This window comes from Etheostoma cragini, chromosome 20 (genome assembly GCF_013103735.1).
Source record: "Etheostoma cragini isolate CJK2018 chromosome 20, CSU_Ecrag_1.0, whole genome shotgun sequence".
Taxonomy (NCBI): domain Eukaryota; kingdom Metazoa; phylum Chordata; class Actinopteri; order Perciformes; family Percidae; genus Etheostoma; species Etheostoma cragini.
This window is the reverse complement of record NC_048426.1, coordinates 5,100,070-5,112,949: the sequence shown is the minus strand read 5'-3', so window position 1 is coordinate 5,112,949 and position 12,880 is coordinate 5,100,070. Positions and strand designations below refer to the sequence as shown.

The 12,880-nt window shown below is 40.3% G+C and overlaps 1 protein-coding gene and 1 long non-coding RNA gene across 12 annotated transcripts in view; one reads left to right on the top strand and one right to left on the bottom strand.

The window, feature by feature from the left end:
- Positions 1-12,880, top strand: part of smoc1 (SPARC related modular calcium binding 1) — a 69,318-nt gene that overhangs the window by 20,562 nt on the left and 35,876 nt on the right. For 7 of the 11 annotated variants that reach the window (XM_034858048.1, XM_034858046.1, XM_034858044.1 and 4 more), the window contains exons 2-7: positions 142-307; positions 1,555-1,638; positions 4,920-5,032; positions 5,481-5,580; positions 8,559-8,609; positions 9,214-9,261. In XM_034858048.1, the coding sequence (XP_034713939.1) occupies positions 142-307; positions 1,555-1,638; positions 4,920-5,032; positions 5,481-5,580; positions 8,559-8,609; positions 9,214-9,261 (562 nt within the window). The remainder of the gene's footprint in view (positions 1-141; positions 308-1,554; positions 1,639-4,919; positions 5,033-5,480; positions 5,581-8,558; positions 8,610-9,213; positions 9,262-12,880) is intronic. The other 4 variants (XM_034858052.1, XM_034858051.1, XM_034858055.1 and 1 more) reach the window with 1 other exon arrangement.
- On the bottom strand, positions 2,968-12,220 carry LOC117935687. Its single transcript, XR_004654804.1, has 3 exons — positions 12,036-12,220; positions 7,759-7,760; positions 2,968-2,978 (listed from the first exon to the last, which is right to left on the bottom strand). It is a non-coding gene; the product is annotated as an uncharacterized LOC117935687 (long non-coding RNA).

Here is a 12,880-nt window from a genome sequence, read left to right as displayed (position 1 = left end):
ACTCCGACACAGCTGAAGGCAACCTTTGTTCCAACACATTGATACTCGAAAAAAGGAAAAGGAGCCAAGAAGAAACCCACTTTGCAAGAATTGAGAACAAAGCTCAATAATCTGAATGTGCATCTGTTGTTTTGATTGCAGTGGCTGATCGGAGACAGAGACAGTCACTGCGGGGTCATCTGCCCGCGGACGCAGGGGAAGCCGGTGTGCGGCTCGGACGGGCGGAGCTATGAGACCGGCTGTGAACTGCAGAGGGCGCGCTGCAAAGACAAAACCCTGACACTGGCACACCGCGGCCGGTGTCGAGGTGAGAACTTATCTCAGGTTGCAGTCTGTGTTCTTGAAGAGTCAAAACCTTTTTTTTTTTTAAATGAGAAATCTGTCAGGGTGCATTCAAGGAAACTCTTTTGAGCCTTCTGCCACTTTTTAACGGAAGAAACTAAACCCTTTCATCATGTCGAGGTCCTATTTCTAGAGCTGCAAAGATTAATCGATCAACTGTAAATTATGAAATGCATCGTCAACTGTTTTGATAATCAATCGGTTAGAAAAAAAGACAACATTCTCTGATTCCAGCTTCTGAAATGTGAATACGTTCGAGGTTCTTCACTCGTCTGTGACAGTAATATCGTTGAGTTGTGAACAAAACAAGACAATGAGGAGGTCTTCTTGGGTTTTGGGAAACACTGATCCACATTTTTTACCATTTTCTGAGCAAACAACCAATCCATTAACTGAGAAAATAAGCGACAGATTGATGGACTAATAGTTAGAAGCTACTTATTCCTTCACAAATCTTGTCAGCAGCTGGCACTGGAAGTTATTGGAGTTTCCATGAATGCACCAACAAGGGTTTACTCGACAGTATGTGCTCACAGCTGCAGTACTGCGGCTTGCTTCTTATTTATATATATATATATATATATATATATATATATATATATATATATATATACACACACACACACACTCAACGTAATTTTACATCATTATATTATTGTGATAATAAATTTTTCTGGAGAAACAATTTGACTAAATAACCAGACAAGGAATGGGTGTTTTTGGTTAATCCATCATCACACTGATTAATGAACTAAATAAAAATCCAATGTTCACATTAATGCAGTCCTGCACACTGATTTGCCACATTTTTCAACATGTTCTAATACACCCACAGATATTAAAGGGATAGATACATGGTATACTGTATATAAATATATACATATATATATACAGTATATTGCCATATTGCTCGATCCTGCCTCCAAGGTGCCTGGGAAGGTTCTGCAGGAAATCGTTCTAAAAACATATAACATATACAACATGATTTGCCAGTTTACATGCTGAGGATGTCCAAAACATCTGTGCAGGAATAAAACAACTTCCAGTGAAGTCCAGTCCAACTTCAGATTTTTCATTTTTGATACAACAAAAGCAACAGTACTGTTAAGTATCAAAGCAACATGGAGTTATTGGGCTAAAGTATTGATCTTTAGCATGCTTTAACCATGACGTGACTCCACAGACCTTTGCGTGACATTTTGTGTGTTTCAGGTAAAAACTGGGTGAAAATGGATCAGCTGCCGGTGGCTCCAGCACCGACATCCACATCTGAGGCGAGAGACCTGGAGCTCAAAGGTGAGGACTCTAAACACACCGGAATTTGACCAAACGTACTACAAACAGGGAGGGATTATGAGGAGATAGCAGATTGTTCTGTTTTGCCAAGAACCGACGCCAAAAATGCTGAAATAACTCCGTACCTAGTCCAAGAGTATATTGTAAACGTAGAAAGCTAAAGAATTCATCGGTCTCCTTGAGATTCAAAGAGCCTGTTTAACATGTTGAGGACACCAGGGAGTTTGGGGAAAAAAGTGGAACTGTAAAGAAGAATGTCTTTCATTTTAGCCCTCTCTGTAAGCGTGTATGTTTTTACAGACCAGAATCACACAGCTCCACAGTGTCTGTATGCCAGCCACTCAACAACAGCAGAGATTGATAGGTCCATTAGGTCTATTTCCATTAGGAAAACAACCTTCTCAACCAAATCCATTTTTGGAGTGGATTTTGTTCCCTCTGTATGGTAATATGGTTTTGTTTCATAATATCAGCTGTGTGCCAAAGAAAGGAGTGCTGGACAAATGTGGCAGGCCTGTATCACACACACCCATACCCATTGTTATTACAACAGGCCAGTGGCGGAAGACGTATTCAGATCCTGTACTTAGGTAAAAGTACTAATGCCACTCTGTAAAAAAATACTCTGTAAAAGTTATGCATTGAAAATGGTACTTAGGTAAAAGTTTGTATCATCAAGTATCATCAGGAAAATGTACTTAAAGTATCAAAAGTAAAAATCCTGTCATTTTAGCAACGATCCAAACAGTTCTATCAATCAACTAAGTGTTTAATCAGCAAATCCAATCAGCTGCATTTGGAGGTCTTTTATATTATTGGGCTTTAGTGTTAGTTTAATAAAACAAAATACTGTATTTCATAAACTACATGTGTTCTGTGTACACAAATCCTAATTTGTAAGGTAACTGAGTAGCTGTCAGGTAGCTGTCAGAGGAATCTAGTGGAGTAAAAAGTACAATATTTCTCTCTGAGTTGTAGTGGAATGGAAGTTAAGAATGGCAGAAAAATAAAATACTCAAGTAAAGTACAAGTACCTCAAATTTGTACTCAAGTACAGTACTTGAGTACAGTTACATTCCACCACTGCAGCAGGCGGGCCGGTGTATTTATCATTTACAACCTGGGTAGAATCAACACGTATCAGCTCATTACATAACGATGAGAAAGTAACGTTCGTTTCAGTCGGGATATCTATTTCAGTGTTTTGCAGTCAATCAAACTTGCCTTGCAACATAAATACAACAAAGAAACAAACCTTTGGCTGTGCATACTTTGCTGCCCTGTCACAACTAACAAGCACAGACAAGCTTATGGAAATACAAGATCAACAAACTCCGAACCTCATCCAATCAGACTTGTTCAAGTGATTTGTCGGGGTCTTCAGTCGGACATAGTACCTTTTACTCTTGTCCAATGTCTAATGAGACTGGTTTCTAGCGTAAAATGTACTCTTTGTCAAAGTCCACGTTAATAAATTCATGCGACCGTGTCTGTCCTTCTCTGTGACTTCATCACACAGTTCTGGCTCTGTCGGTCTTTGACTCTGGAGGAGACAACATGTCTGTCTCCTTTCAGGTCCAGAGACAAGTTTTATTAAACTTGTATTTCTCCAGTGGAGAATGTTTGCCAAAAGTGGAGAACTGCGGTCACAGTGGTCAGCTCCCCAGTGCAAATGTGTACACACGAACAGTTGAACATGAAGCTGGACTCTGTAGTAGTGCAATAAAAACAGTAGGTGATCACGGGATTTTTTTGAACCAGCTGAGCCCACTTCAGTGTCTGACCTTTCAGCTACATCCATCTGTGTCCTCTGAGAGCAAGGTCTGGCTCATCAGAGCTGCAGGAACACAGGCTCAGTTTCCACTGACATTTCAAAATATCACTCCTCAGTGCTAACAATGTGGTGCTCAACGCCCGCCTCTGGCACTGGTACTGGTCAGCGTCGAGAAATGTGTTGTTTTAGCATCAATGGAACAGCGGAATAAAAGTTCTTTGACTTGTTGGAGCTCAATGGATCTGCCGTGCAAAATGTTTGTAAGAATCGGTTGCAGCTTGCCCTGTGCTGAAAAACTGCTTGTCATCCCAAAAGAAAATAGCCTTAAGGTTGGAAATTAAACTCATACTCTGACTGACAATCTTTTTCTGACTGAACAAAAAACAGTGCAAAAAGTGAATGAATTCTTACTGTACATCTATCAAAAAGGTGCCTTTAAGCAATGCACTCACAGAGTAACTTCAGTTTTTTTTTACCATCTTTGACATCGGTCGATTCAGCAGCCGGGAAACGAGCTACAATTCTTCTAAATTCTAGGGCAAATTTGCACCTTCAGCTTACATCCACAAAAGTGTTTGTTGACTTGCTCAGATCATTGTTACAAGTGTCTGACAACATTATGGATTCCCATCGAGATAGACTTTCTGTTAAAGAGTAAGTTCCTTTTTTTTGCATAAAACATTGCTATCGCCAAACCCACCAGACTCCATGTAAATAAACATTAATTTTATCATTGCAAAATACACTTTGTTCAAAGTCGACAGACAAAAAATAAAAACTATAAGGGCCATTTTGGTTTGTCATTCCACTTTCCCAACCATCACAGCTTCTAGTTTTGGTTAAAACAAACACATAGTTTCCCAATTTACATGTGAAAATACGTGGTCTCTATAAAGGCTCAAAGTATTGTTTATTTAAATTGAGTCTGGTAGGTTTAGCAAAAACAAAGATGATATTACTCTTTTAAAAGCTCTCTCTCTGAAGGGATCCTTTCCCTACAATAACAATCAGTGGAAGAACAGCGCTTTTAGTAGACAAAGTTGAAAATGCTAATTTGCATTTAATTGCAGCCCAGTTGGCGGCTGCTGGTCACAGCATTCTCGCTTAAAACTTGACCAATGCTAAAGATTCTTGTTCTAAACAGTCACTCAAAAACAGGTTGAAAAAAACGCAAGGTTAGCCTTTGATTTGGTTGGAAATACAGAACATAAATGACAGAATACAAAAAAGTGTAGAACGTGAATAATTAATGCTCTTCTTACTGTATATCTCTTTAAAAAGGTACCCTAAAGCTTAAATGTCTGACGGCGCTTTGTGGCCACCAGTAGTACACTGTGGTTGTAATGTTCAGCTCCCAGGTGTGAACAGAGTGTTGAGGACAAAAAACACACGTCTTTAGGAAAAAAAATAAAAATAATAGTAATTATAAAAAAAGAATACAACAGCACCAGTGCTGGAGGTTTGTACACAGTGTCTGAGAGCAGGCTGTCCTGTCCATTTGTCACAGATGCAGGTCAGTCCAAGTGTCGCGTTGAGAGGAACCAGGCCATGGAGCAAGGCAGGAGACCTCAGGACACCATGTTTATCCCAGAATGCAACGAGGATGGAACATTTGCACAGGTCTGTCTTGCTTCCTCCACATATATTTTCCTCTTCATGCCTTTTACTCTGCTTTTATTTTTGCTTTCTCTCAAGTTCTGTGAACCATCTCCATCTCACATCTAAGGCTGGGTACCAAATTAGATTAACTTTTTATTGAGTATTGACAAATTACTCTTCATTCAATACCAAATGGCAATACCCAGTAAGCCAATAAGAATGTAAAACTTTACACAGAGGCTCACCTAGTTGGAGCTGGAACCCGTATTAAAATCCCGATATTAGTATCTGTACAGGTAACCGAAAACCTTTGAACAATAATACCCAGCCCTATTCACATCATCCAAGAGTTCAGTGTCACGTCGCTGACAGAAACATTTGATTGTTCTCTTCAGCTTTTGCTGTATTTACCCTAACAACAATTGTACATTACAAGCTATCTGTGTGGTTTACCTTTTTGTCTGTGCAGGTCCAGTGCCATACTTTGACAGGTTACTGCTGGTGTGTCACCAGTGATGGCAAGCCAGTGAGTGGCTCCTCTGTGCACAACAGGACCCCGGTGTGTTCAGGTACTGGGGGCGGGGGGGGGGAACCATTCTGGCAACCTGTGAATGAAACGCCCAGAGTTTTTCCTAAGAATCCTAAAACGTTTGTCCCGTACAAGGCTTGCATCACAGCCTGCATTTGTCCTGCTTTTAGTTTGGTGCACATTAGGGATTAGAGTCTTAGTTATTTGTGCAACCAGGGCAGCTCAACTTCAGAGTAATGTTTAACAGGTTGTATGACTAAAGCTCCAGTAGAAGGGTTGAATGTTTCCCGACAATTCTTTATTAGGGGGGAGACGGAGCATTTGTAGGATCTTGGAGCCAAGAGTGCTTGGAAGTCTCTGGAGTTTGAGCCAAATAACTCTCTTACATTAGGATTTGGACTTTTTTTTTTCATCGCCTTTATTTTCTTATCAAGGAGAAGAATGAAGAAGAAAATATATAGTACATTCACGGTAGAACTCAAATTGAGTAAATTGTCAGTGAACTGACCCTACATCTGAAATAAATGACTTTGCTGATGAAGATAAAGAGTGAAATCAGCCTTTGGGTTACAGTTAAAGAGGCTCTGTCTCGCCATACTTCGGGCACATGTGTATTACATGTCATGAGGCGTATAGCAGGTGCAAGGTCAACGAGAAGGCTAATGGCCATACATCCAGGGGCCTCCCAGCCCTCCCTCCCCCTCAACTAACTGCACTCAGAGGAGAGAGAGAGCACGGCTCTGCACACTCATCTTGGATGGGAACACTTTATGATAATCACCATCATTTTCCCTCAGAAGATAATACACAGACAGATAATGGCACAGCCACTAGAGCATATGGTGCAAATTTTGTGTGGAGAGTGTGGTGAGAGTGGTTGCATGCCCCTCAACATGCTCAACATACGGCAAGAGGCTTCCCGCTCTCTCTCAGTCTTTTCCTTTCTCAATTTCCTTATCGTACTCTCTCTGCCGCAGGATTTTCTGCCTTCTCTTTTCTCTGTATTTCCCATCTTTGCCACTAATCACCTGTAGGGTTCTCCTTGGCACCTGCTGAGTTTCATTAATTAGGCTAGAATCAGTAAATTTTACAAAAGGATCATGATTACATGTCCATATTCCACAAGAAAACTATGCTGCTTATGCCATTGTATGAATGCATACTGCACTAAGGCATAGTAGAAGTTCAGAGTGAAGTTATTTTTGCATTAAAATGGTTGTGTTTCTGTAGATAAAGCTTTTTTTGACAAAACAATTCATCTAGAGACTTCTAGACTCTTCTGTGCACAACAGGACTCCGCTGTGTTCTGGTATTTGGGGAAACAGCCAGGCAGCTTGTTCAGGACTTGCTCAGGGATTTTCTAAATCTTTCCGGTGTGTCTAAGTGTACTGTCACACCAGAAAGGGGCACAGCAAATTCTGTTGTGTGTCCACTTGAAAAAGATGGCTCTGGAGGCTTCATGGAGTGGAACTATTCGCGGTCTCTGTCGCTAACTGGAGTTACCACAGTTCATTGTACCAGCTCATGACTGGAGCATGCTGCTTGTACAGATTATACTTCAGCAGAGCAAGGATAATGACAGCTTCTTCTATCTTGGATTTTGCAGCTCTCCTTGCCTTCAGAGGTCACCACTGTTAAGATGGCTTGCAACAGGTTAGTCTCGCATTGCCAGACCAATCTCCTCAACAAGTCAGCACTAGCGCCAGTCAATACTGGAGTATAGTTCGGCTGCACCACCTGTCTCTACTACCCTGGAAATCCAGAGTTCCCGCGAGAGCACAAATTAAATTTTCTCAGCAAGTTTCTCTGGCATCAAGTAATGCTGCTCATTAACTATGTCCTTGTAGCCGAGCTGCACCAATCACATCGGTGTATCTGATATAGGCGGGCCAGAGGCAACTAAACAGATGACTACTGTTTAATCTACCAGTTAGCTCTGTAAGGGCTCTGGATATGTCACCCCATGTGTTGTTGTGATTGGTCGTAGTGTTGACATGCACGCTTGGTACCGCCCCTCGAGATGGGCGACTTTCATTCCAAAAATTAAATGCAGCTTGTTTTGTTAGAATCAGGCTTTTTAAAGATTGCCCATCAAGAGCCCATTAAGACACTGGCTGCCAATAAATTGATCTATTAGTTGTAGGAAAGAACATAACTGCCAATTATTTGATCATTTATTAATTGTTTCAGTAATTTTTCAAGCAAAAATGCAAAAAACGCCTTCCGGTTCAAGCTTCTTTAATGTGAGGATACGCTACTTTTCGTTGATATTTCTATGATAGTAAATAAGCTCTGTGCAGAAAGACAAATTGACCACTCTGGACACATTGCTTTGGGCTCTGTGAAGTTGTGATGGCTGTTTTTCACTACTTGTGATGTATACTATCTAGCAGAAAATCAGCAGATGAATAAAAAAAAAAAATAATAATAATCATCAATCGGAGCACTACTCCAAGAGGAATCTTACATATATCTGGTGTGCTGTGAGATCTGAACATCTACTTCTAGCACTCAACAGAAGAAATTATTTCAGATGCACAGGTTTAAATAAACTCTTCATGAAATGCAATGTGGTGGTGATGGTGTAGTGGATGTGACACGTGCCTTTGGTTTCAATTCCCACGGCGATACATAAACCAATGTGTCACTGAGCAAGACACTTAACCCTTAGTTACTCCAGAGGCGTGCAGCCTCTGATATGTAGCAACTGTAAGTCGCTTTGGATCAGCTAAATGAGATGTAATAAAAGTTGAAAATGCAGTTTATATCACAACACAATCTCTACCTGTCTCCTTTCTGTCCTGCATAAGATCCAATATCTTCTTTGTTTCTTGCAAAGGTATGTAAGACACTGGGTCCAGAATCTGGGCACTATAAAACTGAAACTGTGTAGAGCTGCTACAGTCGAACATGCCCAACTCTTCTTCCCTCTCACATGACAACAAATAACCATCACTGACATGCTCAGACGCCCATGTACACAACGACCCAAATCAATCATCTCACATACATTTGCAGGAAACTTCCGTGAATTTATGGAAACTCATGCTGGGACAAGTGGATTGTCAGGTAGTAAATTCCCTTCCAGTTGCTTTCACTTTAAAATTTCTCACCTTTGCCTTGTTATTGTAATCGGTTACACTAATTTTGCTCTTTTCCTCCGGGCATGAAAACGACTACCTGCATGGACGAAACAAGCATGATATCTGGAAACATACAACTTTTTTACAATTATTTTGATAATACATGTTTTCCCAGATGGTGCAGAGAAGTCAGATTTGCATTGGTCAGAATGAAGATGATGCAACAGACCTAATGTTTTAATGTGTGCCATTTATCATTACTAACAGAATGTTACTCATCAAACTTTAATAAACGTCTGCGTATAATTCCAAGTCAAGACGTCCGTGGGTTGGACAATATGTGGGACTGGTGTTTTTTTCGGTTGGCCTGTGTTAAGTTGGAACAATCCCGTTGACCCCCAAATCATAAGATAGTTATCAAGTGACTCAAGCTCTTGCAACATAACTTATATGCAGTAAGGTGGATATTCTACATCTCTAGGATGGATTAACAGAATTTTGGAATCAAATTCTCTAAATGTTTCCCAGGAGTAGTTGCTGCTCTGTAGTCTTTGTACACGTTATGTTTTTTCTTCTTTTTTTTTCCACAGGGTCAGTAACCGATAGACCACCTGGGCCACCGAACTCTGGTCGAAAAGGTGAGTTGAGATCTGCTGGAAGTTTGTGTGTGCATGCATGTGAAAGTTTGTATTTGTATGAAAGAGGCAGAAGGAGAGCGAAGTGTCTTTTGACCTGATTCTGTTCCATCTAATCTGTGCAAAGTCCGTATTTGTGCAGGGCACAAAGGTACACGGCTGATGTTTCACTTGTAATTTTAAGGGGATTTGAATTAAAATGGTCTTTAATCTTTATATTTAAAGAATAAATAGAATATATATAAAGATATATATTCACATATATATATATATATATATATATATATAACGCTTTAGACACAGGTGCTACAGCCTAACTAATCCTCAGGTATTCCTTCAGTAAATGCAGCAGTGACACTACTGCACACTACAAAAACATCACTGGTTTTTCTCCAGCTGTGTCTTTGTAAATATTGCATCTGCTGACACTATAAAATATGCAAAAATGATAACAAAGGACTAGTAGTTCTATAGTTGTTTCTCTAGTTTCATCAAAGTTATTAAAGTATTTAAGTAAAACCAGTGAAAGTAACTAAATACATTACTGGAGTACTGAACTTAAGTACAATTTTGAGGTAGTTCACATCCATTCAACGCTACTTTATATTTATACTCCGCTACATTTATTTGATACCCTTAGTTACTACAATAGTTACTTTGCAGATTCAAATGCCTAGTACAAAATAGAATAAACAAATTAATTTGAGATGTATTATTATAGATTTACATAAAAACTGAGCCCCACTATTAGCAGCTTCTACAATAAAGTGATGGACACATCAATGCATCAATCACTATATTCCAATAATATAATATGCATTATTTTGACCCATTCTGAGTACTTGTAGTTTCAGTACTTTAAAAGTGGATGTACTCGATATTCAGTAAATATCGCTTTGCGGCCCTTGTCTGATTCCGACACATAATGCAAAGATTTGCATGCTTGCATCATAGACTTCAGAAATCTCACTAAAAACACATTTTTTAAATCTCTTTTTTTTGTTTTTAACTGAGGAAAGATGGGCCGTCTCTCAGGGTTCCTATATTATAAAACTTTGTTTCCCAACCCCGACACATGCCATTCAGAGTAGAGGGCTGTTGTGGAGATGACAGTCGAGGTAAAGGTTTGCAGTCGATGTTTCCATTAATTGTTTTTTCCCCTCCCAGTTTGTACCTCACAGTCCAGACCTGAATCTAACAGTAACTGACAAATACTGTAAGTTACAGAATTTGTTTTACCATGCTCAGTATCATCAATGCCTTTACATTTGGAAAGTTCAGAAAGTGTAAAAAAAAAAAAAAAACTCAGAAATACTGGTGCATCTTTTTGACTAGTGTTTGACGCAGGTTTGCACTTGTTTGAGACCAACGTAGTAACTGTTGTATTTTATTCACAGTTTGATCAGATCAGGTTGACCTCGAGTCTTTCGGTTTGCTGTAAGCCATCTGATTAAAGGATTTACTTTAGTGTTTGTAGAATGACTCCAGTTGTCTGTGGTTTGCTTTTGATCAAATTATTTCCTAAGGAATGTTCCAGAAACTACAAAACTGCACATGGGTGAGTATACTAGGGAGCTGAAATCACAGCTTTCTATACAGTACGAGCCATTACTACTTATCACTTTCTTAAACAAGTCAGAATATTTTATTTAGACTGTTCCGGGGGGGGGGAGGATAGTAACTTGTACCGAGCGTAGGAAGGAATGTATTTAAATACTGCTTTTATGTAGGTATTTTCTTTACCAAACAGTACTACAACTGTGTAAAGTGTTAGGACAGTGAGATTCTGCTGTTCACTATGGTTTGTAACCACATCATTTTTTATCAACATGAGATTCCAGTGATGCATATTTGGAGTAAAAGATTAAGATCACCAAATATCAATTCATAATATTTTGTAAAACAGTTTGGTTGCCAAAAGGAGCACATTTATGAAGAGTACTCAATAGTTTGAACATTCTACATACTTAACAATTACTGTTTTCCCCCTAAAAGGCATTCAGCGTTTAAGAAAACTGACGATAAAAGAAAGAGTCTGAGGGCCCTGTCCTGCACCTGGCACAGCGCGGCGCAAGTGTCTTTGCTCTTTTAAGACCGACGCAGTACACGTTTAAATAGCAAATGCACCATGGGCGTGCTGGTCTTACAAGGAGGTGTGTTCAGCTGAATTCTTGGCGTATTGCTATCTTGAGGCAGCAGGAAGTGATTCCTAACCAACAGAAACCTGGTCTAAAGTCAATAAGGGGCAGATTCCAGATCGGCCCATCTGAGCTTTCATTTTCTCAAAGGCAGAGCATGATACCCAGGGCTCGGTTTACACCTAGCACCATTACTAGCCACTGGGGGGACATAGACTGACTGGGGGGACGCATATTAATGTTTAAAAAAAACTCATAAAGTGAAATTTTAATGCCATGGGACCTTTAAAATATGGCCCAGGCAGTTTATTCAGCCGGGGCGGCAAAGAAACGGACTTTTCCACTAGTTTAATTTTGATGAATAGTCATAATGTGATGATACATTAATCTTTAATAATGCTAGTGACTATACACTATGTGGTTATCAAGTTAATTGGTTCGCATATGGCCAAATCCAACTGAGAAACACTACATCACTTTAGACACTATGTTATTTTAAAACACTTGATGATGCTTTCTTTAAGAGTCAGTATTGATCCAATGCTGCATGTGCGAGGAACAAACCTGGAAATTTACCTGATATACTACTACTACTACTACTACTACTACTACAGAGAAATATGGATTATGTCACTATACATAGTATGTCAAATGCAGTATGCCAAAAATACCAGGACGTCCTACTGCATCCGGTCAAATTTTGCATTATGAAAAGCCAGAATGCTTGTCTGGCTATTCTGACCCACAATCCCCTGCATATAGCAAGAGGGTCAAAGTTGTATGCATACTGCATGCAGCTGTACATATTTAGTAAGGGCAGCTGAGAAAAGCTTGGACAGCTCCTTTGCGTGGAGAGGAGCCAGCTGACGTGGTTAGGCATCTGGTAAGGATGGCCCCTGGGCGCCTCCCTAGGGAGGTGATCCAGGCACTTTTAGCTGTGAGGTGGCCTCGGGGAAGACCCAGGACTAGGTGGAGGGATTAAAATATCCACCCTGGCCTGGAACGCCTCGGGATGCCCCAGTCAGAGATGGTTGATGTGGCTCGGGAAGGGGAAGTTTGGAGTGCCCTGCTGGAGCTGCTGCCCCGCCACCCGACCCGGGATAAGCAGATGAAGATGGGTGGATGAAGCCTAAATGATTTTAGATTTCTACTGTACAAATAGAGCCATGATCTACAAATAGTTGATCTTGGCGATAGAGGAATGGGGGACAATCATGGACCAACGCGTGAGTTGAGGGTGATTTTTGATGTGACGATGGAGCCAGAATAACGATCAGACCATCACCAAAGTCCTCAGGAGACCATCAGTATCATGTCAGCACAGTCTGGCTACTTGTTGAAATTAGCGGAGCAGCGTTTCGGGTTGACCAACCAATCGCATGACGGACCAAACCTTGGCACCGTCTTATTTTGACAATCAAGAATAATGAAGTTCACACTCCTTCAACTTTTCAGAGGTCAGATTAGTTGCTACACCTGCACTG